This window comes from Mauremys reevesii, linkage group 22 (genome assembly GCF_016161935.1).
Source record: "Mauremys reevesii isolate NIE-2019 linkage group 22, ASM1616193v1, whole genome shotgun sequence".
NCBI classification, from domain to species: domain Eukaryota; kingdom Metazoa; phylum Chordata; order Testudines; family Geoemydidae; genus Mauremys; species Mauremys reevesii.
Window position 1 is genome coordinate 1,210,203 of NC_052644.1, and position 22,379 is coordinate 1,232,581.

The following is a 22,379-nucleotide window of genomic DNA, read 5'->3' on the forward strand; positions in this document are numbered from 1 at the left end:
GCGTCTCTGGGCAGCGCCTGGCACCGGGGGGGCGTCTCTGGGCAGCGCCTGGCACTGGGGGGTCTCTGGGCACTACCCTGATGCACCTGGTAACAAGCGGCGCCGGCGCGACACGCGGGATGGAGCTCAGCTCCTGACTGGCTTTCGACCCGGCTTGTCTCAGCGTCGCGTCAGGCGCGTGGGAGCTGGGCATCGCCCGCGCTCTCGGCCCCTGGGGCTCGGTCTCTGCCACAAGACCCGACTCCTGCAGCCCCTGGCGTACGGCAGGGGACGTTTCTCGCCAATGCGCCTCTCCGCTGCCGGGCTGTGCAGGCCGGTCGTGTAGACGCTTCCCCCGCAGCTCCTGCCCCTCGGCGAGAGCCGGCAGACCCCTTCCGCCCATCGCGCCTCAGCGCCCCTGAGCTCCCCCAGGCCGGACCCCGGCCGGGCCCCAGCTGCTCTGGTTTAATCTCGGGGGTTAACCCAGGCTCGGGCTTGCTGGGGGCAGCGCACTCCTGATGTGTGAACATGGGGTAGGGGGAGACCGGCCGGAAGTGACTAAACTCAGCTGAGCGGAAGCCGCTGGAAGTCGGAGTGAGAGCGTCCCCCCGGGGGGGCCCTGCCCTTTCCCGGCCCCACGTGACATTCAGGCCTGGTTAGGTCAGATGAGCTCCCATAAGAGCGGCCAGACCGGGTCAGACGAAAGGTCCATCTAGCCCAGAGTCCTGTCCTCTGACAGCGCGTCACGGACTCCCAGTCGTGCCCACTCGTGGCCCCGTGCGGTCTGTGGGGGGAGCCCCCTTCAGTGCGACAGCCCCTCTCGGGGGGCCGCTCTCCCTCGGGGTCAGGCCCCTCCACCTCCTGCAGCCGCACCTCTCGGAGCCTCAGCACGTCTGTCTGCCGTGGACCCCTCAGGGAGTCCCCTCGCTCTGGGCCCCCCGGGGCCTCCACCCCCGAAGGGGACGATGCCCCCCCCCCGCGCCCTGCTCTCTAGCCCGGAGCGACTCTCCCCCAGCGTAACACAGGAGGGTTTATTGAGAGTTGAACCCAGCACAGGAAACTCTCAGGGCCTCAGGCCTGGCCTCCCTCAGCCCAGCACATCCCAGTCCCCCTGCAGCCAGGGGGGCTCTGCCTGCTCCCCCTCCAGCCCCGAGCCCCCCAGCGTCCCCGCGGGGCTCCGGTAACCCCCGCCCCAAGCCCCCCCCGCCCATTATCTTCTCTCCAGGGACACAGGGTCATAAACTGGTCGCCTGGGCCCCCTCTCCCCTCTTCTGTCCTCTGGCTGGAACCGGCTGGTCAGGTCACCGGGGTCCTCTCCCCGCAGCCCATTGTCCCCCACTGGCCAGACCCAGCTGTGACTCCTGAGCTGCGTCTCCAGGTCACCAGTCGCTGGGGTCTCCATCCTCCAGGTCATCGGCCGGGATCCCAACTTCCCTCTCCCCCCACCTTGTTAAGCCAGTAACACCCGGGGACACTGAGTCCCACCCCCTCTGCACGCAAACCACTGGAAAACCATGACAAAATTTAAAAAATCCCCCACTTTGTCACACAGTGGCCAGTGCCAGGTGCCCCAGAGGGAATGAACAGAGCAGGGGATCAGCCAGTGACCCAGCCCCTCGCCCCTTCCCCGCTTCTGGCAGACAGAGGCCAGGGACCCCATCCCTGCCCAGCCTGGCTAGTAGCCACTGACGGGCCTGGCCTCCAGGAATCTACCTAGCTCCCCTTTGAACCCTGTTATGGTCTTGGCCTTCACAACATCCCCTGGCAGGGAGTTCCACAGGCCGACTGCGCTGGGTGAAGAAATACTGCCTTTGGTTTGTGTTATACCTGCTGCCTCCTGATTTCATTGGGTGACCCCTAGTTCTAGTGTTAGGAGAAGGAGTAAATAACACTTCCTGATTCACTTTCCCCACACCAGTCAGGATTTTATAGCCCTCGATCGTATCCTCCCTTAGCCGTGTCTTTTCCACACTGAACAGCCCCAGTCTGATTGATCTCTCCTCACACAGCAGCCGGTCCAAACCCCTCAGCGTTTTTGTTGCCCTTCTCTGAATCTTTTCCAAGTCCAGTAGATCTTTGAGACGGGGCGACCACATCTGGCCGCAGGATTCAAGGTGTGGACGTACCAGGGATTTATACAGAGACAATACAATATTTTCTGTCTGATTGTCTCTCCCTTTAATGATTCCCAGCATTGTGTTCGCTTTTTTGACGCTGCTGCGCAGTGAGTGGATGTTTGCAGAGAACTATCCACAGTGACTCCAAGATCTGTCTTGAGTGGGAACAGCTAATTCAGCCCCGTCGTGTTGTGTGGCTAGTTGGGATGATGTTCTCCAATGTGCATCACTTTGTATTTACCAACATTGAGTTTCATCTGCCGTGTTGTTGCCCAGACACCCAGTGTTGCGAGGTCCCGTTGTCGCGTCGGTGAGTCCCTGGACTGGAACCTGGGCCCGCGAGGCTGGGGGCGAGGGGTGTCTGGGCCTGCAGGGGTGTGTTTGCGGTGGTCGAATGGCTCCTCTTTAACTACCCTGGGGCTGTTTGGGCAGGCCCCTGGGAACGGGGAATTACCACGGCGCCCGGCCACCTGCCCTCTTCCACTCGAATTCTTGCAGCCAGGTTAGCCAGCCGGCTCCTTCGTGGGGACCGGTCCCCAGGGCTGGGGGCACGTTGTGAGCAGCTCGTGCCCCGTGCTGGGGGGCGGGGGGCGGCCGAGTGTGTTACCTGCCAGGCTGAGCGGGGGGGCTGGAGAGGAAAGCGCTCGCTGGCCCGAAGGATGCTGGGATGCTGGGCTCCCTAGGAGGTGTTTTACAGTAGCACTTACAGGCGCTGAGTGAGACGGGGGCACCGGGGGTGCTGCCCTGACCCCCCCGCCTGAGAGCAGGGGGCCCCCTGGGGCCGGGCGCTGCACAGACCCAGCAGATGGTTGCTGCCCCAAATCACTCCCAATCTGACCAAAGAATGGACCTGGCTCCCCGACCAGCTGGGACCCCCCCTCCCCCCACGCTGGGACCGGCCCCCAGGGGTCCCAGCTCCCCGACCCGCTGGGCCCCCCTCCCCTCCCCGCGCTGGGACCGGCCCCCAGGGGTCCCAGCTCCCCGACCCGCTGGGACCCCCCCTCCCCGGGACCGGCCCCCAGGGGTCCCAGCTCCCCGACCCGCTGGGACCCCCCCTCCCCGCGCTGGGACCAGCCCCCAGGGGTCCTGTCTCCCTGACCTGCTGGGACCCCCCTCCCCCCGCGCTGGGACCGGCCCCCAGGGGTCCCAGCTCCCCGACCTGCTGGGCCCCCCTCCCCTCCCCGCGCTGGGACCGGCCCCCAGGGGTCCCGGCTCCCCGACCCGCTGGGACCCCCCCCGTGCTGGGACCAGCCCCCATCCAAGAAGAAGAACCGGGGGGGGGGAGCTGTGGAGCTGCTGCTGTCGCCTGCGGGTGGGGGGAGCCGGGGCTGAGCAGAGACATTGTTCGGGGTCCCGGGAACCTTTGCCCAGAATTCCAGCTATGCCAGCGCGGCCCTGGGCAGGACGCAGGGGCCCATTGTTTCCCGGGGGCTGGGAATGTGAGATGTCAGCCAGTGACCTTTCCAGGGACGGGCCCCGCTGGCACAGGCGTGGGAATGAAATGCCACCGGGCCCCGTGCAGAGATGGGCGCCCGACGCCAGTCTGCCCCCAGGCCGGGATGAGGGGGGCCCCCGTGAGGGGTGCAGTGGGGAGAGGGGAGGTGCAGAAGGGAGAAACCTCTTTGGGTCTGGGGCAAGGAGGCGTCAGGCGCAGGGAGCCTCAGGGAGAAGGACACGGCCGGAGTCGCTGAGCGTGTCACTGCAGGGCTGGGAACCCTGGGAAGTGGGAGCCAGGACTCCTGGGCTCTCTCCCTGGCTCTGGGGTGGATGTGGGGGTGACTGGCTTAGGGGAGCAGCCTGTGGGGGGGCAGGGCATTGCCATTCAAAGCATCCTGCCCCCCCCCCACTGGTCTTGCCGCCCAAGGCTGTCAGGGGAGTGAGATGAGCAGCATCTGTGCTGACCCCTGACCCCCACATGGATGTTGCGCAGAGTCTTGCTAGTGCGTCTCGGCGAGGGGCAGACTCTCTCCATGGGGCACTAGTACTGGGATGCTCGAGCACGCGCCTGCAGCTCGTCAAACCTTCCCCTGGCTCCTGTGTTTATTGCCGTCAGGAACTCCTCAGTCCACACAGCTCACTGCCGAGCCGCCCTCGTCGTGCGTGTGCCCTGCACCCCCCCATACACACACACTTTGGGTGGTGGCTTCTATTCTTTCCAGCTATCATGCTCCACAAAAGGGTTAATTGCTCCTTCCATTTAGCCCAAAAGAAGGTCTGCAATCCACAGGCCATTTGTTGGCAGCAGTGAGCGCCATCCCGCATACCAGCCGAAGGAAGTTGGTGGCTGAATGAAGTGGGACTGGGCTGGACGGGTTTGCTCTGAGGTGACGCCTCGTGCCGCTCTAGGAGCGACACGCTTGATACCCCTTATGGAGCTGAGCGGGGGGCTGGCTCTCGCCCTACGCCGAGGGCTGGGGTCCTGCCTGGGAAACCTGCCAGCCCTGCCCCAGCGAGATGAGCGCGGCAGGTGGCCGAGTGAGCCCCTGCGAGAGCCTGGGGATGGGTGCATGGTCCAAGCCCCCCAACTCCCTGGGCAGACCTGCCTGCCTGGGGGCCCTGGGACCCCAAAACACAGCAGCAGGGGCGCTGGCCTGCGGGGGGCTGGAGGAGTGTCGGGGGCCGGGCTCCCCGTCTGTGTTATCAGGGTGGGGGTTGGGCTGGTTTCCCTGCTGACCACTGGCCCCGGGGACGCTGGTTCCTGACAGGGCCCCGGGGGGGGAGCGGGGGGCGTATTTAGATCAGGCTCCTTTGACCTCGGGGGCTCTCCCCTCACCGCAGGGAGAAAGTGGCCCAGTGCCCCCGAGGCGCGGTTACGTTCCCGGGGGCGCCTGGGGCTGCCGGGAGCTCCCCGTGTCCTGCCCCGGCTGTGTTAAATCGCACGACGTTGTGTGGTGGTTTGGGGCACGGCTCGCGTGTGACGCCCAAACGCCCTTCGGTGTTCGGAGCCTGCCGGACGCGTCCACCCACTGCATGGCGAGGCGACGCATCCGGCCGGGACGGGGCGATGGGAAAACTAGGGAGTCGGAGCCGTCTGGGATGCGAGATCCTCTGCTGGAATCTGGGGCGCTGGACGGAAACCCCCCGGGGTCAGCAGCTCCCCTGAGATTGACGATCTCAGCAGCCTGTGGGCTGGGGTCACAGATGGGACCCCTCTGCCCCCCTGCATTGCCCTGGCCAGGTCCCTTCAGCCCCGAATCTGGTAGTGGAGCTGCAGCGTATTTCTAGGCTGCCTCCTGCGGGTGCTGTGTGACTCGCGCCCTCTCCCCTCCAGGGCTCCGTTCAGTGGGGCTGTTTTCTCTGTCTGGCAGGCGCGGAGAGCGAGCGGCCGGACGGCCATGCTGTCAGCGCAGGAAGCCAGTCTCCCGTAAGTAGCTGCACGCCGGCTCCCTGCTCTGATTCTCAGGGGGTTGGGACCTGATCTGCAGGCCCAGGGCGAGGAAGGAGCATGGGCCAAACTGCTCGGCCCCTCTGGCCCCTCCTGGATTTCCAGGCCGCAGGGCACAAGCCTTGGCTCGGGGGTGCGGCTGGGCACGCGGCCCCGCGCGAATGCGCTGCCAGGGGGACGGATGGACAGACGCTAGGCAAGAGCTGCGGAGCGGGATCTAAACCCTCCTGCTTTTACCGGCCCGGGCTCAGGAGCTGGACCAGGGCTCTGCAGACGGGAGGCTGCGCTCGATGGGCCCCCAGTCTGATCCCATTCCCGATCCCCGCACCAAGCAGTGTCCCGTCCCCGAGTCGCCCTGGCCGGGCCCCAGCCCAGCTTGCAGGGTGGATGGCCCCGTTTTGTGGCTGTGGGGGGTCCCGGAGCGGCGATAGAGGTGGAGAAGAGGGTCCTGAACCTCGTCTGCTTCGGGGCTGAGCTGCAGCTGACCAGCCGCCGCTGAGCGTTGGGGCCGTGGCTCGCAGCGTGTGCTGGGGATAACAGCCTCCCACTGCTGCTGGCTGGGAGAGCGATTCCCATAGCTGACAGGGTAGGTTTGTGTGCTGCGGCGTGGCAGGCCCCAGGCCCCGCTGGTACCTTGGGGGGCGGTCAGCACGTTAGCCTGGGTGTTTGTGGCTGAGAGGGGGTGGGAGTGGGATCGGCTCCAGGCTGAGTCCTGTTTTCTCTCCCCCGCTCAAGGCAGCAGAAGTAAAGGAGGAGAAGCGGCCTGCACAGCCCCAGCCCTCGCCCGGGCCCCGGCCACGCCTGTCACCCGAGGAAGCCAGCAACGCGCAACGAGCCGTAAGGCCGGACGGGGCAGGGGAAGGGCTGGGGGAGGCGGCTCTGAAAGGCCTGTCTCTGTAGCCGGGCTGGTCCGCGAGCTAACGGCTGGGATCAGCCCCACTGGGCTGGGATCAGGCTCTGAAAGCACACGAGTCCCAGGGGTGTTTGGTGTAAATAGACGAGATGGGCACAGAGAGGGGGCTGGGGCTTGCCCAGAGCCACACAGCAGGTCATTGGGAAAGAACCCAGGAGTCCTGGCTCCCAGCGCCCCCTGCTCTAACCACTAGCCCCCTCTCCCCTCCCAGAGCTCCTAACCCCTTTCCAAGGTCCCAGCACTCACCCCACCTCTGCCCCCGTTTCCCCGTTGCAGGCCCAGAAGGAGAAGCTCCATGCAGAGCTGAAGCGGGTCTTGCAGCGGAAAGGCGAGAGCCAGCCCAGCGCCTCGGAGCCAGAGACGCCCCCCGCCCCCGCCATGGAGACCCAGACCAGGGTGACGGAGGTGAGGGATTAACCCTTCCTAGCCTGGCCACCTCCCGCCTTCACTCCCAGCACGGACCCTCCCTACCCCCATTGAAAACAACGCAGCGGCCCCAGGACTCGCCGTCCCAGCCCAGCGGCTTCTGGGTGCCGTCTATCAGCCTAGGGCCTCCGGAGCCCAGCCAGGGATCGGGGCCCAGTTGTGCCAGGCGCTGTGCACCCCTCTGCTGGAGAGACCCGCCCTGCCCCAGCCTCCGGGCGACGCTGCAGAGCCCAGGGTGGGTCTGTCCCACGTGTGATCTCTCGGGGGATTTCTGCAGCCCAGCAGTGCCGTGGCTCCAGGGCTCCCAGGGTGCAATCCCCAACGGGCCCTGGGCTGCTGCCCTCATGGACCCGTCCCGGCAGCCTGGGAGCAGCCGCTGGAACAAAGCACTGCAGAGCAGCCGCAGGCCCGTCTGTCCGGCCGTCCCTACGTGCCGGGCTGGGCTGGGCTGGCCCAGCTGCCCCCGACCCCCGGGCAGCAGCCATGGGGCTCACAGGGTCGGAGCCTGTGTCTCACATGCAGGCTTTGAACCTGCTCGGTCCCTTTGCCTTCCCAGGCACTCGGTTATCCCCAGGGAACCGCGCCCGGCAGCAAATGGCTTCCTCTCCCTGGGCCGTTCAGCCTCACGGCACCCTGGTGAAGAGGCAGACCGGGACGGGGGGGGTGATGGGTAGCCGGCACTGTGCCCGCCAGTCCTGTCTGAGCCCAGGGCCCAGCTCCTGGGAGCTCGGCTCAGTGCCAGCTTCCCCCTGCAGCTTCTCGCTGGGTCTCTCCCCCGCCAGGAGGCAGCGAAGACGGCGGAGCTGGTGGAGATCATCCTGGAGACAGAGGCCAGGGCCGGGGCCAGTGGGATCAGCGTGGCCGGTGGGGGCAAGGAGGGGCTCTTTGTCTCCGACGTGCTGAGGGAGTCCCCCGCGGCCAAGGCCCTGAGCCTGAAAGAAGGTGGGTGGCGCTGGCGGGGAGGGGAAGGTGAATGGCCTCGTTCCTCAGGAGGGTGGTGAAGGAGGCAGCCGGGGACCCAGGTCTGCCACCGACTCCCTGTGGGACCCTGGGCACGGCCCTGGTGCTCTCTGGGCCCCAGCGCCCAGTCTGGGAACTGGGGAGAACCATCCTTCCCTGGTCTGTTGGCACTGGAAATTTGTTGGGATGGGGGCTGAGCAGTGCCCGGCCCGATGGGAGGCACCAACCTGTCTGTGCAGCGCCCGGCCCGACGGGGGGCCCCCGACCTTGGCGGGGATCTGTCTGTGCAGCGCCCAGTCAGCCGGGGGCCGGGCAGCGTAGCGGGGCTGAGGGTCGCCCCAGCTTTGTTAAAAGCTTGCTCTGTGGGCGATGGGAGGGAGGTGCCCCGTAGCTGCCAGATCCCCGGTTCCACTCTCAAGGTAGCAGTGCTGGGCAGGGCCCCCGTCACTCACAGTTCCCAGTGGGACAGGTGCCCCCTGCACAGTGGGCACGAAGGGGCCCCCTTGCTGACCGCCCCTGTAGAAAGGCCCACGGCTAAAGGGACACTCAGCTCCGTCGGTGCCTAGAGGGGCTGCCCAGCTGGGTGGCTGAATTGTAACCTTTGAGCAGCCAGAGTGAATATGCGATCGGTGTCTCTGGCTCCGGCCTTGCGGAGACATTAATGCCACAGAGTCGGCAGGAGAGAAGCGTCCGCAGCCGGGCTGCTGCCGAGCGGCTGGCGTGGCCTTTGTGGTTGTTACGCCGGCAATGAGCGTAAGCCCGTCCTGCCCGTAGCAGTGTGGTAAGCCGGGAGCGGGGGCTGCAGGGGGACGGCCCAGTGACCGTGGGGGGCTCTGCTTTTCAAATGCTGGGAGAGGAACGCTGCTCAATTTCCTGGTGCAAGACTTTATCCAGGCACCTCCCACGGCCCATTGCCAGAGCGTTTCGCGATCTCAGCAGGGAGCCGAACCCCAGCTGAGTTCCCGTGTCCCTGGTGCAAGCCCTAAACCACTCGTTTGGGTGGGGGGCTTCCAACCCTGGCCAACATCCCTTGTGCGACGTGCCCTTGGCACTGCCGGCGAGGGCTGCCCCGAGGTGACTCCGGCCCATGGCTTCTGTTTCTATTGCTGCCCCTAAACTCCCCCCAACCCATCCCCGCAGGTGACCAGCTCCTGAGCGCCAGGGTTTACTTTGAGAATGTCCCATACGAAGACGCCCTCAGGATCCTGAAGTGCGCGGAGCCGTACAAGGTCTCCTTCTGCCTGAAACGCACCGTCCCCCGCTCGGACGTCCCCGGGAGCCCCACCGCCGGCGGCCTGGAAGTGAAGGGACCCCAGGCGAAGCTGGCCAAGCTGGTACGCGGTGCCGGCCCCTCCTGCTGACCTGTAACTCAGACACGGGTTTGATTCAAATGACTCACAAAGTGAAATGTTAGCGATGGGGGGGGCGCGTTTGTTCATTTATAACTGAGCTGAGCTTTGAGACTCGGCAAAATCTCTCAGGCTGATTCTCAGTTACCCGCTTCCTGCAGGTGGGGGACTTCAAAGGCCCCTTTGAGTTCCCTGTAATCTGGGCCCCTGGTGTCAATGACTGCAGCCTCAGGGCGGCTCTAACTCATGCTTCAGCCCTTCTGGCCGTGGGGGGCTGGAATAGCCCCAGTGCAGTGCGCTCTGGCCACACACCCCGATCCGCCCCCTACAATCAGAGGCTCGGAGCAGGGTCCTTCTGCCAGCCACAGGCTAGCCAGGGACAACCCTGCAGGGTGGCTGGGATTCCCTGATGGCCACTTTAGCCCCAGAAGGGCCTGGCATGACTGAGGATCAGGCCCCGGTGCTCTGAAACGTAAGATCCATGATGGGGACGGCTGGGCCGGGCCGGGCCCACTGGCCGGGACCCCATCTCGCTGGAGGAGGGGGAGGGACGGAGCAGAGGGTCTCCGATCCCAGCAGCATGGGATGGAAATGCCCCCTTACAGGGGGTCGCTCCGAATCAGCGCAGGACTGTCCTTGTTTGCTAGACCCTCCCTTTGTCCCACGTTGGACCCCCCCCCCCGCCACAGGACTCCAGCCCCGTTGTAGGACAGGAACACACAGGCCCTTCGCCTCCGTAGCCTGGCTGCAAGGAGCTATTTCCCTTCGTACTCACTGCTAGCCCCGTCCCTGGTGCCACCCGCAATGACTCCTCTTCCTGTCGGGACACCAAGAGGGACGTCTAGGGGCCATGGGCTCCATGGGCGTGGGGTCTGGGGTGTTTGCCTATTGCTCCATGGGTATGACAGTGAGGGAGCGGCTGTGACAGAGTTTTGGACTGGGGACCAGGCCTCCTGGGCTCTCTCCCCAGCTCTGGGAAGGGAGTGGGGTCTAGTGGTTAGAGCAGGGGGGCTGGGAGCCAGGCCTCCTGGGCTCTCTCCCCAGCTCTGGGAGGGGAGTGGGGTCTAATGGTTAGAGCAGGGGGGCTGGGAGCCAGGCCTCCTGGGCTCTCTCCCCAGCTCTGGGAGGGGAGTGGGGTCTAGTGGTTAGAGCAGGGGGGCTGGGAGCCAGGCCTCCTGGGTTCTATCCCAGTTCTGGGAGGGGAGTGGGGGCAGGGGCGGCTCCAGGCCCCAGCACGCCAAGCACGTGCTTGGGATGGCATGCTGCGGGGGGCGCTCTGCCGGTCGCCGGGAGGGCGGAGTCCCACAGCTCCGGGGGACCTCCCGCAGGCGTGCCTGTGGAGGACCCGCTGGTCCCGCGGCTTCGGTGGAGCCTGCGGGAGGTCCACTGGAGCCGCGGGACTGGCGACCGGCAGAGCGCCCCCCGTGGCATGCTGCCATGCTTGGGGCGGCGAAATGTCTAGAGACGCCTCTGAGTGGGGGCTGGTTGGGGGGAAGGGGCTGCGAGTCAGGACTCCTGGGTTCTATCTCTAGCTCTGCCACTGACTATTCTGACCCTCCCATCACATCACCTCTTGATGCCCGAGTTTCCAGGCCTGTTAGTGCAGGATCTAGGCCAGGTCTGCCCTGCAGGCTTACTTCAGTATAACTACGTCGCTCCGGGGTATCCCCGCTCTGGGTGACGTATTTACACCCACCGTAATGCCCCGTGGAGACAGCGCTATGGACAGAGGTGGAGTTGAGCCGCCGGGACAGCTCTCTCCCCTCGGCTTAGAGCGGCTTCGCCAGAAGCACTCCAGTGGCGCAGCTGCATCGGAGTGTAGACCTGCCCGAAGAAGTGGGAGTGGGCTGGCGTGTGGCTGTGAGGCAGGGACAGCGCGTGGGTTGGTAGCTGCTATTATCCCGAATACATCCCAACCTAAGTAACCACGCCGTTAGCCTCGGAACGCGGCAGCCTCCTGGGAGCGACTGCTGGAGATGGGGCAGGGACCTACGGAGATGCAGTCCAGGAATGTAGCTTGCCCGCCGCGAGCCGGGATCGCAGGGACAGAGTTGCAGTGTCGGTCCCAGGTTGCGCGCTGCTAGTGCGGCGACAGAGGTGGAGGGAACGTTCCCACGCTGCACAGCCGCCGGGGCGCTCGCTGGGGCGCAGAGGCTGGAACCTGACTGACAGGGCTGTGTTCTCCCTCTCTCCCCAGAGCATAAAGAGCCTGGCGCCCACGAGGAAGCAGAAGGGGAAGGGCCTGGCGAAGGCCCCGGAGGAGGAGGTGGCCCTGCCGGGCAGCGTGGAGCCATCAGCGGGGAAGCTGGATGTGGCCCCTGTGGACGTGGAATTCTCCTTGCCCAAGTTCGCCAAGCTAAGGAAGGCAAAGAGTGCGGCCGAGGCAGGAGCGGCCGGGCCCAGCCCAGCCGGCTCTGTCGAGCTCTCCTCTTCGCACACCAAGGGGAGGAGGCTCAAGTTTCCAAGGCTGAAGGTGAAGGAGGCGGCAGGTGCGCAGGCGCTGGCTGTGGCGGGGCCGCTGGAAGCAGCCGGGCCCAAGGGGAGCGTGGAAGGGGAGGCAGGTGTCCAGGGGAAAGCCCCCCAGTTCGCAGCCCCATGCCCCAAGGTGAAAAAGCCCAAGGAGGATGCTGGGCTTGTGGAGGTCGAACTCAAGGACCAAGTCAAGTTCAAGGCCCCCCAGGTTGAACTGGACATTCCCATCCCTGACCTCAAAGCCCCCAAAGTAGCGGCTGGCGTGGAGACTCCGGAGCTCTCGGGCAAGGGGGAAGCTTTGCGGCTCAAGCTGCCGAAGGTCGGGGTGTCCGCCAGGCCTGCGGAGGGGGAAATGGAGGTAGAGAGGCTGGAGGGGAAGCTGAAGGTGCCTAAAGTTGGGATTTCCCTGCCAATGGCAGACCGGGAAGCAGAAGAGCCAGAGGAAGAGCTCAGAGCTGGCATCAAACTCCCCTCGGTGGAAATAGCAGCTCCCAAAGTAGAGGTGGACTTGAGCCTTCCCAAAGTGGAAGGAGCCCTGGAAGCACCAGACCTGAGCGCCAAAGGGGAGGGCTTGAAAATCGAAATGCCCAAGTTTGGCATCTCTGCAGGGGAAATGGAAGGCACCCTGAAAACACCCGCCATCCCGGCCCCCAAGCTCGGCACCTCTCTGCCCAGCGACAAAGGGGACGCCGAGGGGGCAGCCGGGAGGTACAAAGCCGGCATGAAGCTCCCCTCCCTTAACATAGGGGTGCGGCAGGTGGCTGTTGAGATCCCCCTTCCCAGGGGCAAGGCAGACACGGAATGGGCAGTGGAGCTCCCTGACGTGACTGTGAAGATCCCCAAGACCAGCCTGCCCACGCATGAGGGCAAAGCCAAAGAGGAGGAGGTGGAGAGGGAGCTCAAGGTGCCCCAGGTGGAAGTGAAAGTGGGGAAGGCAGAGCGGGAGAGCCCTGAGTTGAAGGCAAAAGGTCCCAAGATTAAGATGCCAAGCTTTGGGATCTCCCTGCGGGAACACAAGCCCGACGCAGACACCAAAGCGAAAGAGCCTGCTGCCGAAGGGAAGGTGAAATTCCCTGTGGTGAAGATGCCCTCCATCGACATCTCTGTCCCCAAAGCTGCTGACGTGCAACTGCCCAAAACGAAGATGGAACCAGTTGGGCTAGCCGGTGAGGGGAGGGTGAAAGCCCCTGATGGGGACGGTGCTGAGGGTCCCGAGTTCAAATTCAAAATGCCACAGGTGTCGCTTCCGAAATTCGACCTCTCTGGCATGCCCGGGAAAGCCGAGAGCAAGGCCCACATGCCTTCGCCCAAAGCCCCGCAGCTGGAGGCCGACACCGGGGGCCTGGAGATCGCGGCTGGGAAGATAAGCATGCCCACGCTGGATATCTCTGTGCGGGAGATTAAGCCGGTCGATGTGGAGCTGCTGGAGGCCTCTTTGCGAAAGCCCAAGCTTGAGATAGCTGTCGAGAAGCCGAAGATTGAGGTGAGGCTGCCCTCAGGGAAAGCTGATGGGAGGAGGCTGGAGTCTGAGGTGGAAATGGCCCAAGCCAGGCTGAGTTTCCCGTCGGTGAAGATGCCATTGCTGGACATCGACATGCCCAAGGTAGGCGTTGATCTGGACCTGCCGAAGGCAGAGCCTGGCTTCAAGGGGGAGCTCAGGGCAGTGGCAGGCCTGAAGGAACGTGACCTCCAGCTGCAAAAGCCCCAGGAGCCTCTCCCGAATTTCGGGGCTGTCTGCAAGGACTTGGAGGTGGAGATCGATGTGCCAGCTCCCAAGGCCAAGGCTGACCGCCCCACACCACGAGCAGAGGTTGAGCTCCAGGGTGCAGCCTTTGAAGGCCCGGATCTAAGTGGGATGGTGGCGAAGATCCCCAAGGTGGATATTTCGTTTGGGAAAGAGAAGCTGGAGGGTGAGGAACTGGACAGAGAGGGGCCGGAAGGGAAGGGCAAAGCGGATAAGAAGTTCCCAAAGGTCGGCCTAGAACTCAAAAGCCCCGAAGTGAAGCCTGGGAGCCTGGAGGCCAGAGTGAAGCTGCCCTCCATTGAAATGTCAACGCCTAAGCTCCCCGACGTGGCCATCGAGGCCCCGCTGGGGGGAACAGCTGCCGTTGACATCAGTGGAAAACTGCCGGAGACCGATACCAAGCTGAAATCGCCCAAATTCTCTTTCCCCAAATTTGGCATCTCTGGCCCGAAGGTTAAGAAAGGAGGCCTGGAGGCTGTGACACTACAAGCTGAGCTGGAGGCGGAAACCCTGGAAGCAAGCACCAAAGGGCCTAAGCTGAAGATGCCAAAATTTGGGCTCTCGTTCTCCAGGTCGAAACAGGGGGCCGACTTGGATGGGCCCAGGCTCTCTGCGGAGGGAGAGGGGAAGGCTCCCAAGGGGAAGGTGGAGATCTCAGGGCCTCACGTCGATATGGACTCCCCCGAAGCCAAAATGAAGCTGCCTTCAGTGAAACTTCCCACGGTTGACATCTCCAGCCCCAGAGTGGATGTGGACATTGACTTGCCCAAGGGAAAGGGGGACGTCTCAGGCCAAGGGGTCACACAGGCTGGGGAAACATCGCCTAACATCAGCATGGAGGTCCCAGACATTAAGCTGAAGATGCCAAAATTTTCACTGCCAAAATTTGGGGGCCAGGACAGGGAGAAGCAGCTGGAACTGGAGCAAGAGACGCTCAAGGGAGAAGTGAAAGGGAGCGTCGAGGCCTTGTCCGGAGAGCTAGACGGGAAAGCAAAGGGCAAGGAGGCCAAGATGAAGATGCCCAGGTTCAAAATGCCGTCGTTTGGCATTGCCAGGAAGGATGTAGAGGTGTCTGGGCCCAGTGTGACAGCTCCTGAGATTGACGTGAAAGGCAAGAAAGGGAAAGCAGCCACCAAAGAGCCCGACGTGGCTGCTGGGAGCCCAGAGGAGAAGCTAAAAGGCCCCTTCATTAAGATGCCAAAACTGACGATTTCTTCTCCCAAGGCTGACCTAAAAGTAGAAGCCGACATGAGAGGCTCCAAAGATGAAAGTTACATCCAAGGCCCCGACATAGAAATTAAAATGCCCCAGGTCGAGCTGCCAAAGTTTGGAGCCAAAGAGGAGAAGGCCAACATGGAGATGTCTGAGAGACCGGAAAGCCCTGGCACCAAGTTAAAAGTGGGCATGGTTAAGATGCCATCACTAGACATCTCCGCGCCTGACCAAGTTCCTTCATTGCAAATCTCCGTTCCCGGTGTAAGAGCGGAAGGCGAGCCATCGGTGGGAAAGCCGGTCATGGACGTCTCTGAGGCTGATATCAAGGGGTACGAAGGAAACTTGAAAATCCCCAAGGCGCCTTCCATTGGCATCTCTGCGCCAAAGCTAGACTTGGATATCAGCTTGCCGAAAGCCAGTGTGGAGATGCTGGGCCAGCATGAGGCTGGGCTGAAAATAGAGGGGGATGCCGCCTTTAAGAAAGCAGACACCAAAATTAAGATGCCGAAGGTGGAGCTGCCCAAATATGGGCTGGAGGGTTTCTTGGGGAAAGACTTGGATAGAGAGTTGAGTGGTGCCGAGGCAGAGATGCACCTCCTCAAAGGACAAAAGCTGAAAGGGCCTTCCATAAAGGACCAGAAAGTAACCCTGGAGATGGAAGGGGGCAAATATGCAGCTGATGCTACCGAAGCCTCCCTGCTGGGTTCCAAGATCCGGGTGCCCAAACTGGATATTTCCTTGCCCAAAGCCAGGCTGTCAGACGTAGAGGTACCTCTGACCGAGGGGGAGATCACCATCGAGGGACTGGAGGAAGCTGAGGGGAAATTTAAGCTGCCGTCGGTTGGGCTACCTAAATTTTCTACCCCAAAGGTGAAAGCTCCAGAGGTAGGATTTGATGTTGGCTTAAGCAGAGATCAAGACTTTGCTCTGGACACATCTGGGCTGCATGGGAAGGTGCCCAAAGTCGAAGTGAGTGGCCCAAAGATTAAGCTGCCTAAATTTGGGGGAGCTAGTTCTGATGACCAATGGGAGGCAGATATAGACTCATCCAAGACCCCCAAGGTGGAGCTTAAACCCCCTAAATTCCGGGGGAGCCTCGAGACCCCAGGCAGCGAAGTGGTGGTGAAAGAGGCCAAACTCAAAATGCCATCGGTTCCCATCGGCTTCACTGTGGACAAGGGAGAGGGGGAGAGTTCCCCCAGGACAGAGGACTCTGAGACAGACGGTTACGACAGCAAGTTCAAACTGAAGATGCCGTCGTTCGGGATTTCCAAAGTTGGCTCAGAGGCCAAGGGGGACGAGTCCAGGATGGACACCCAGCCCCTCTGCCCCACAGCAGAGGGAACGGACTTCTCCTTTAAAATGCCTCAGCTTGTCATTCCAGACGTGGGGTTCTCAGCAGGCCCAGGGGACGCTCCAGCTTTGGAGGGGGGGAAAGCCGAGATGGGTGGAGACGCCAGGGTCAGGGTTGAGAAACTGGCAGGTGCTGAAGATCTGGAGCGAGACGTGGGAGGGTTAGAGGTCAGGCTCAAGATGCCCAAAATCAAGATGTCACCATTCGGGATTTCAGGATCCAAAGGAGACGAGGGGAATATGACGGCATCTCTCCACAGCCACAAGGGTTCAGACTGTGAACAGATCGGGGGGAAGAAATCCCTGTTCAAAATGCCAGACCTGGAGATCTCTGCCCCAAGTATCAAGGCGCATGCAGAATATGAAGTTGAGGGGGCTCAGCTTCATCACAGTGGTTCCACAGAGCTGCCGAGAACTGGTGCCGCTGGCATCCAAGGTGAGGATTGTAGTGTCAAGGCTCCGGGAGGGAAGGGGGACACTTCTGAAGCCGAGGCAGGGAAGAAGTATAAAATGAAGCTGCCCAAGTTTGGGATCGCCCTGCCCAAAGCCACCCAGGAAGGAGGAGAAGGGCACCTTTCTAGGGGGGAAAGCAAGGCCCAGGAGGCTGAAACCAAGGTGAAGATGGCCAAGGTGAAGAAGGCGGTCTTTGTGCTGGTGAAGCCCAAGGGGAAGGGGGCAGAAGCATCCTCTGGGCTCTTGGAAGGAGATGGCGAAGCTGCTGCTGGCTCCTTGGAAGGGGATGGGGATGGCAAGGCAAAGGTGCCCAAAATAAAGCTGAAGCCCAGCTTTGGGTTCTCGCTCTCCAAACCCAAAGCTGGGGTGGAAGTCAACGGGGAGCTAGAGCCCTCAGCCAAGGAGGAAGGGGAGCTGGAGAAAGGCTCCAAGCTGAAGCTGCCCAAGCTGGGCTTCTCCAAGGCCGAGGTCACGGACCTGGGCACCAGCGGGAAGGGATCAGCATCTCAGCTCAACGGGGAGGAGGGAGAACTGTCTCTGCAGAATGGCTCCCAGGACAGCAAGGCAAAGCTGGGGAAGATCAAGCTGCCCCAGGTTGAATTCTCCTCCCCGTATAAGGCGGCAGAGATGGACCCTGAAATGAACCTCAAGCTGGTGAGGGTGGAGGAGGCCAAGGATGAGGCTCACGTCAGCACCTTCATGGCTCTCAAGGCGGCCAAGTTCAAGTCCCCCAAGATCACGTTCTCAGGTTTCAAGAAGAAGGAAGGGGAACACGCCGGGAATGTGGTCTCTTCGGCTGCCAGGACAGAGATGGCTTTGTTGGAAAAGGGGGAGAGGGATCAAGATGCCAAGCCAGAGACGTCCAAGATCTCGCTGGGCTTCACCTCCAAGTCGAAGGGGGACTACAATGTGGAGAGAGGCGAGCTGGATGGCAGAGATAAATCCCCTAAGTTCAAGTTCCCCAAGCTGGCCTTCAGCCCCAAAACCAGAGGAGTGCTAGAAGTCACTTCCAAGCAGCAGGAGAGAGGGGGCTCCTCCCAGGGGGAAGGAGAGAAGGGGCCGGGAGCACTGGAGGGATTCAAGGTTCGGACGCCCAAGCTGGGTTTCTCCACTCAGCTGGAGGAGCAGATCCCAGAGGAGGGAGGGGGCCGAGTGAAGCCAATCAAGGGCGAGGTGATGGTGGGGAAATCGTCCCCCATATGAGGTTGGACTGGGGCAGGGAAAGCAGAGACTTGAACAGCCCCGGCCCCTCCCTCTCCCTCGCTTGGGAGCTTGGCAGGCTGGTATCTGTACAGTTCTGTAATAGATGCACTAACCACAAGACGAGCTTTCAAACCACAGCGTGGGATGGGGGTGGAAATGGGGGTGGGGGGAACCCAGCTGTTCTAATAACCAGCCTCAGTGTGGGCTCCCCCCTGCTCTGACGCCTCCTCGAGGGGGGCCAAGTGAATCTTCTTGGGGCAAGACTTTTTTTTTTTAATTTTTGTTGAAAATAATGTGAATAAATAACCAAGCTACACTTAGTATTTTTTACAGTTTTACCAGTTTATTAAACAGCCCCTTTGACCCGGTGCCAGCGCCAGTTCCCCCAAGGCCCTGCCTTGCAGGGGGACACGGCGGCTCTGAATGCACTAAGGGCTCCAAATGATTTTTTTTTTAACTTAGGCTTTAACTCTGTTTCTCGGGGGGTGGCTGTTCCATTTATACTTTTAAATTAAGACGCTTGCAAACTAATGGTCAGTAAGGGAACGGTAGGAGAATAAAGCAGTCTGTGCTTTCCACCCGGAGACCAATGCCTTCTTACTAGCGTAACGCTAAGCTTGGAGAAAGGAATCGATTGGAAGAGGAAGGATAACGTGAATTAGGGGATATTTAAAACACAGCTCGCTCTGGACTGCGCAGCTTGTTCATATTCTAGTACCAGGGGTAAGGAATTTCCAAGAAAGGAACAAGAAAACGGCAGGGGGTGACTGTTGCACTGCTCCAGCGGTAGGAAGGGGCCTTTGTGGAAGGTGGGCTCCTGCTTTTTAATGAGGGATTCTAGGTGTGGGGAAAGCAGGGGTTTGATCCCATGAGTTCTGGAAAGCCTGGCCTGGCCAGCTCCACTCTGTTTACCCTCAATTCCTAACCTCTGGCTGCCCTTTTGTCAACACAAATAGCAGCGGAGTCCAAAGGGTTCCTCCTTGGAAGGCGGTTTAAAAATAACTAGCGTGTTCTCTCCCAGCGTGGGATCAAAGAGGAGCCTTCTCAGGCAGAGCAGGGCTGGTGCCTGCTGTCGGGTTCGCTCCCCTCACCCAGCCCCCCGGCTGGGGTTGTGTTAAAGCAAAGAGGAGTCATTTCCTTTGGGCTGGGGAAGGTCGGGATCACAACAGGGCCATAGTCCCAGCTCCTTCCAGACAGGAAAGAGACCAGGAACCTCAGCTGATGACTGGAAAGGCCTCCACAAGATGGGGTTAGAGCCAAGGGCCAATCACCCTCCTGTCGTCTGTAGTCCCCACTTAGCCACCGCTGCATGTGTAACCTCCGGAGAGCCCCTGCCCGGCATTATTACTGGGGAGATCAGGACTGTCCCGCCCTAAGGAGCTTGCAATTTACATGGATGAGACAGTCAGAGAGAGGCTAATTAATTATCCCCACTTCCGGCCCAGAGAGATGCAGTGACTTGCCCATGGTCTCACAGGGAGTCAGGGGCAGAGCTGAGAAATGAACCCAGCTGTCCGGAGTCCTAGAACAGTGCCTTACTCACACAAGTGTGCCCTTCCCTACAGCACAATCCCACCCCAGTGCCTCAGTCAGCCCAGGGGAACAAACTGGGAGATCACTAAACACCACCGTGCTTTGAATGTTCCTGAGTATTTACATTTTCCCCAAAAGAAAGGATGGAATATGCCCCCACTGCTAGTTTGATTTCTAGCCATTGTCTTTGTGGGGGTGGGAGTCTGTCCAGAAATCCCTCTGCTTGCTTCTGGGGGCAAATGTGTACACAGAGTAGAACCTAAGCGTTATGAACACCCCAGGAATGGAGCTTGTTCGTAACGCTGAACAAAACATGACAGTGGTTCTTTCAAAAGTTTACAACTGAATGTTGCCTTAAAACAGCTCTGAAACTTTACTATGCGGAAGAAAAAAGGGTGAAAAGCAGCATTTAATTTAAATGGACCAAGCCCAGAAACAGTTTCCTTGTCAAATCTTTTTGTAAACTGTCCCTTTATTTGCTAGTAGTTTACGTTTAGCACAGTACTGTACTGCACAGTATTTGCTGATGTGGTGTCTCTGCTGCCTGACTCCATACTTCTGGTTCCCCCTGAGGTGTGTGGCTGACCGGTCAGTGTGTAACCCTGGGGTTTCTAACGCTGAGGTTCCACTCTTAACGAAGCCATAACCCAGCTGAGCTTCAGTGTTGGGGCTTGTATTGAAGGGGAGCGATTGCACTCCATGGGTGTGTTAAGCACGCCAGCCACCATTGCCATGGACTGGAGGGCTAGCTTGGCTTTCCTTATGATAAAGGCAGGATAGACGTAACAGGGCGGAGGAGAAGCCCTTGTGTGCAGTCACGTTGTATTTCCTGCCTTGTATCTAATGTGTAACTGTGTGATAAGGGGACTAAGGGGTGGGAGTTCGGGTGCCTTTCCATAGCTAGTAGTGTATTAGCGCATACACAGCATACCTGCCAAGAGAGAAACCTGGATCTTACTTAATGAACTGTGTTGCTTTGGCCTCTTTTACTGACGATCTGTCTATTATTAATGGCATTTTATTTTCAAGATTGTCTGATCTGATGACTGGAAAAGAATTAAAAAAAAAAAAAAAAGATTGATGACCCAGACCCCCCAGCCCACACTCGTGCCAGGTTCCTGAGGGTGGGGATGGCTCGCTAAGCTAGCCCCAGGGGGAACCAGGACTGCAGGGCCAGCTCCCCACCAGTGTTGCCTGTGACAGCTGTGGGGCACTGGGAAATGTGGCCAGAAGTGGTGTCCTAGGAGGTCTTGGGCGCTTTTGGATCCCGGCAGCCCGCATAGGCTCCCTGGGGGTGAGCTCCACCCTGCTGCCAAGAAGCCAGCTCATGGCCTGGGTACTACTTAACTCCCTCCTCTTCGGCCCAAAGGCTGACGCAGGATGTGAGTGGTATCTAGGCCTTGTGGACATGGCATCTCACTCCAGCCACGCCACTTTCAGTGTCCAGACCAACACAGACACCAGAACAAGGCCTGAACTACCGTCCTCCCAAACACACGCTAGTGGGTTCCTTCCCCTTTCTCTCTGCCTGGGAGACACACACGCAGCCCTGCTGGGACGTGCATTGAGTCCGATTCTCTGCTGCCCTGGCTTCAAATGGATGCAAAACGCTATTCAGTGAAGCCAGTAATGATTCATTCCCACTTTGCATTGGTGCAAATAACTGTGCAAGGGGCAGGGGTAATGGGGCCCACTCTCTTTCAACTTGTCCTCAGCAGCAAGTGGCCGAGCAGGAATTAGCAGGTGTGTGTGTGTCAGCTTCCTTTGCAGGGGCTTTCTTTAGCCAAAACCACTGACATTTGGAGCAGATGGGAAGGCGTTTGGAGCAGGGGCAGTAGCTGCAGCAAAGCGAGGAAGCAGAGCGCTCTTCTCCCACCCTGGTTTGTCAGGGCTGTTTTAAAAGCATTGCTCTTAGATGCAGGGGGATTTTTTTATTCCCATTAACGCCAAATGCCTCTTTACCCGGAGTCCCGCAGAGCTATGGGGGTGCCCTGTTCTCCAAGCTTGCCCTGCCCACAGCGATGCTCAGATCCAGTAACCCTGGGTTCACTTTGTTACCTTGTCTCAGAGTCACTGTGCTGCTGCTTTTTCTTTCTATTTTGGGTTTGTCTGAATAAAATTAATCTGTGAGCGAGTGGAGTCCTGGGCGGTGTCTTTCTTCGGACCTCTGGCAGATGAGACCTCGGGCCGCAGGGCTCAGCGCTCTAGGTGGAAGTGAAACATAAGGGTCCTGGCTCCTGTCTGTAGCCCCTCCCGTCTCCCAGGCCGTGTGTCAGCTCCCACTAGCCAGAGAACAGACCTCTGCTGATCCCACACACGGCACTGCTGCTCTCCCTGCACGGCCCCATTCTGCTGAGTGCTGCACCCCACCCCTGCTGCTGGACAGCGGCTGCCCCGGGCAGCTCCCTCTCCCAAGATACATTTCCGTGGTACAGGTGGGGAATTGGGCACTTCACCTCCTGGTCCCACAGTGAGTCGGTGCCAGTGCCAGAACTGAACCCAGTTCTCCTGAGGCCCAGACAAGTCCATCCCTTTGTCATCAAAATCTCCAGGCCTTCCAGAGGCGTGGGAGCACATGGCTGCCCCAAAGGCAGCAGGCTAGGAAGCAGGCCCCCTTGAGACCGGGTATCCACCCCGCTTGCTGCTGCAGGGAATGGGGCTTCCAAGGTGTGACCCAGTAGGGAGCGGGCGCATTGACCTGGGAATGTCACTGTCTGCATGGGGGATGGGAGAGCAGGGGATGACTCCACATCAGTGAGGATACCTGAGCTGGGAGGGGCTTGGACCCAGGTGACACCTTTGCCCGGGGAACTGGACAAAGGCCGGGGGAGGAGGAGTGAGACTGCTGCGGTGGAGTTTCAGTCTTGTGCTGGCTGGGAAATCGTAGGCAACCCCAAGGTTGGGGTCTAAGCTAGGGTAACCAGATGTCCCAATTTTATGGGGACAGTCCTGATTTTTGAGTCTTTTTCTCATATAGGCTCCTATTACCCCCACCCCGTCCCGATTTTTCACATTTGCTGTCTGGTCACCCCAGTCTAAGCTCCCTACCCCCCAGAAGGACCTGACAGAGGGGTCCTGTTTATGCCTCCAAGCTCTGGCTTGGACTGTGTTCCTGTCGTCTGATAAACCTTCTGTTCTAGTGCCTGGCTGAGAGTCACAGTGAATCGCAGGAAGCCGGGGGGCGCAGGGCCGTGTCTCCCCCACAACTCCATGACACAAGGTTATTAATTGATTTCAGGAAGAGCTTAATCTAGAATGGCACAGGGGCTCTGGAGTA

The 22,379-nt window shown here is 60.6% G+C and overlaps 1 protein-coding gene across 2 annotated transcripts in view; it reads left to right on the forward strand.

Annotated features, from left to right (window-relative positions):
* Positions 1-21,252, forward strand: part of PRX (periaxin) — a 36,183-nt gene extending 14,931 nt beyond the window's left edge. For both annotated transcript variants that reach the window (XM_039510471.1, XM_039510472.1), the window contains exons 2-7: positions 5,405-5,460; positions 6,217-6,318; positions 6,671-6,799; positions 7,603-7,762; positions 8,921-9,114; positions 11,327-21,252. In XM_039510471.1, the coding sequence (XP_039366405.1) occupies positions 6,773-6,799; positions 7,603-7,762; positions 8,921-9,114; positions 11,327-17,569 (6,624 nt within the window). In that variant the 5' untranslated portion in view covers positions 5,405-5,460; positions 6,217-6,318; positions 6,671-6,772 and the 3' untranslated portion in view covers positions 17,570-21,252. The remainder of the gene's footprint in view (positions 1-5,404; positions 5,461-6,216; positions 6,319-6,670; positions 6,800-7,602; positions 7,763-8,920; positions 9,115-11,326) is intronic.
* The last annotated feature ends 1,127 nt before the right edge of the window (positions 21,253-22,379 follow it).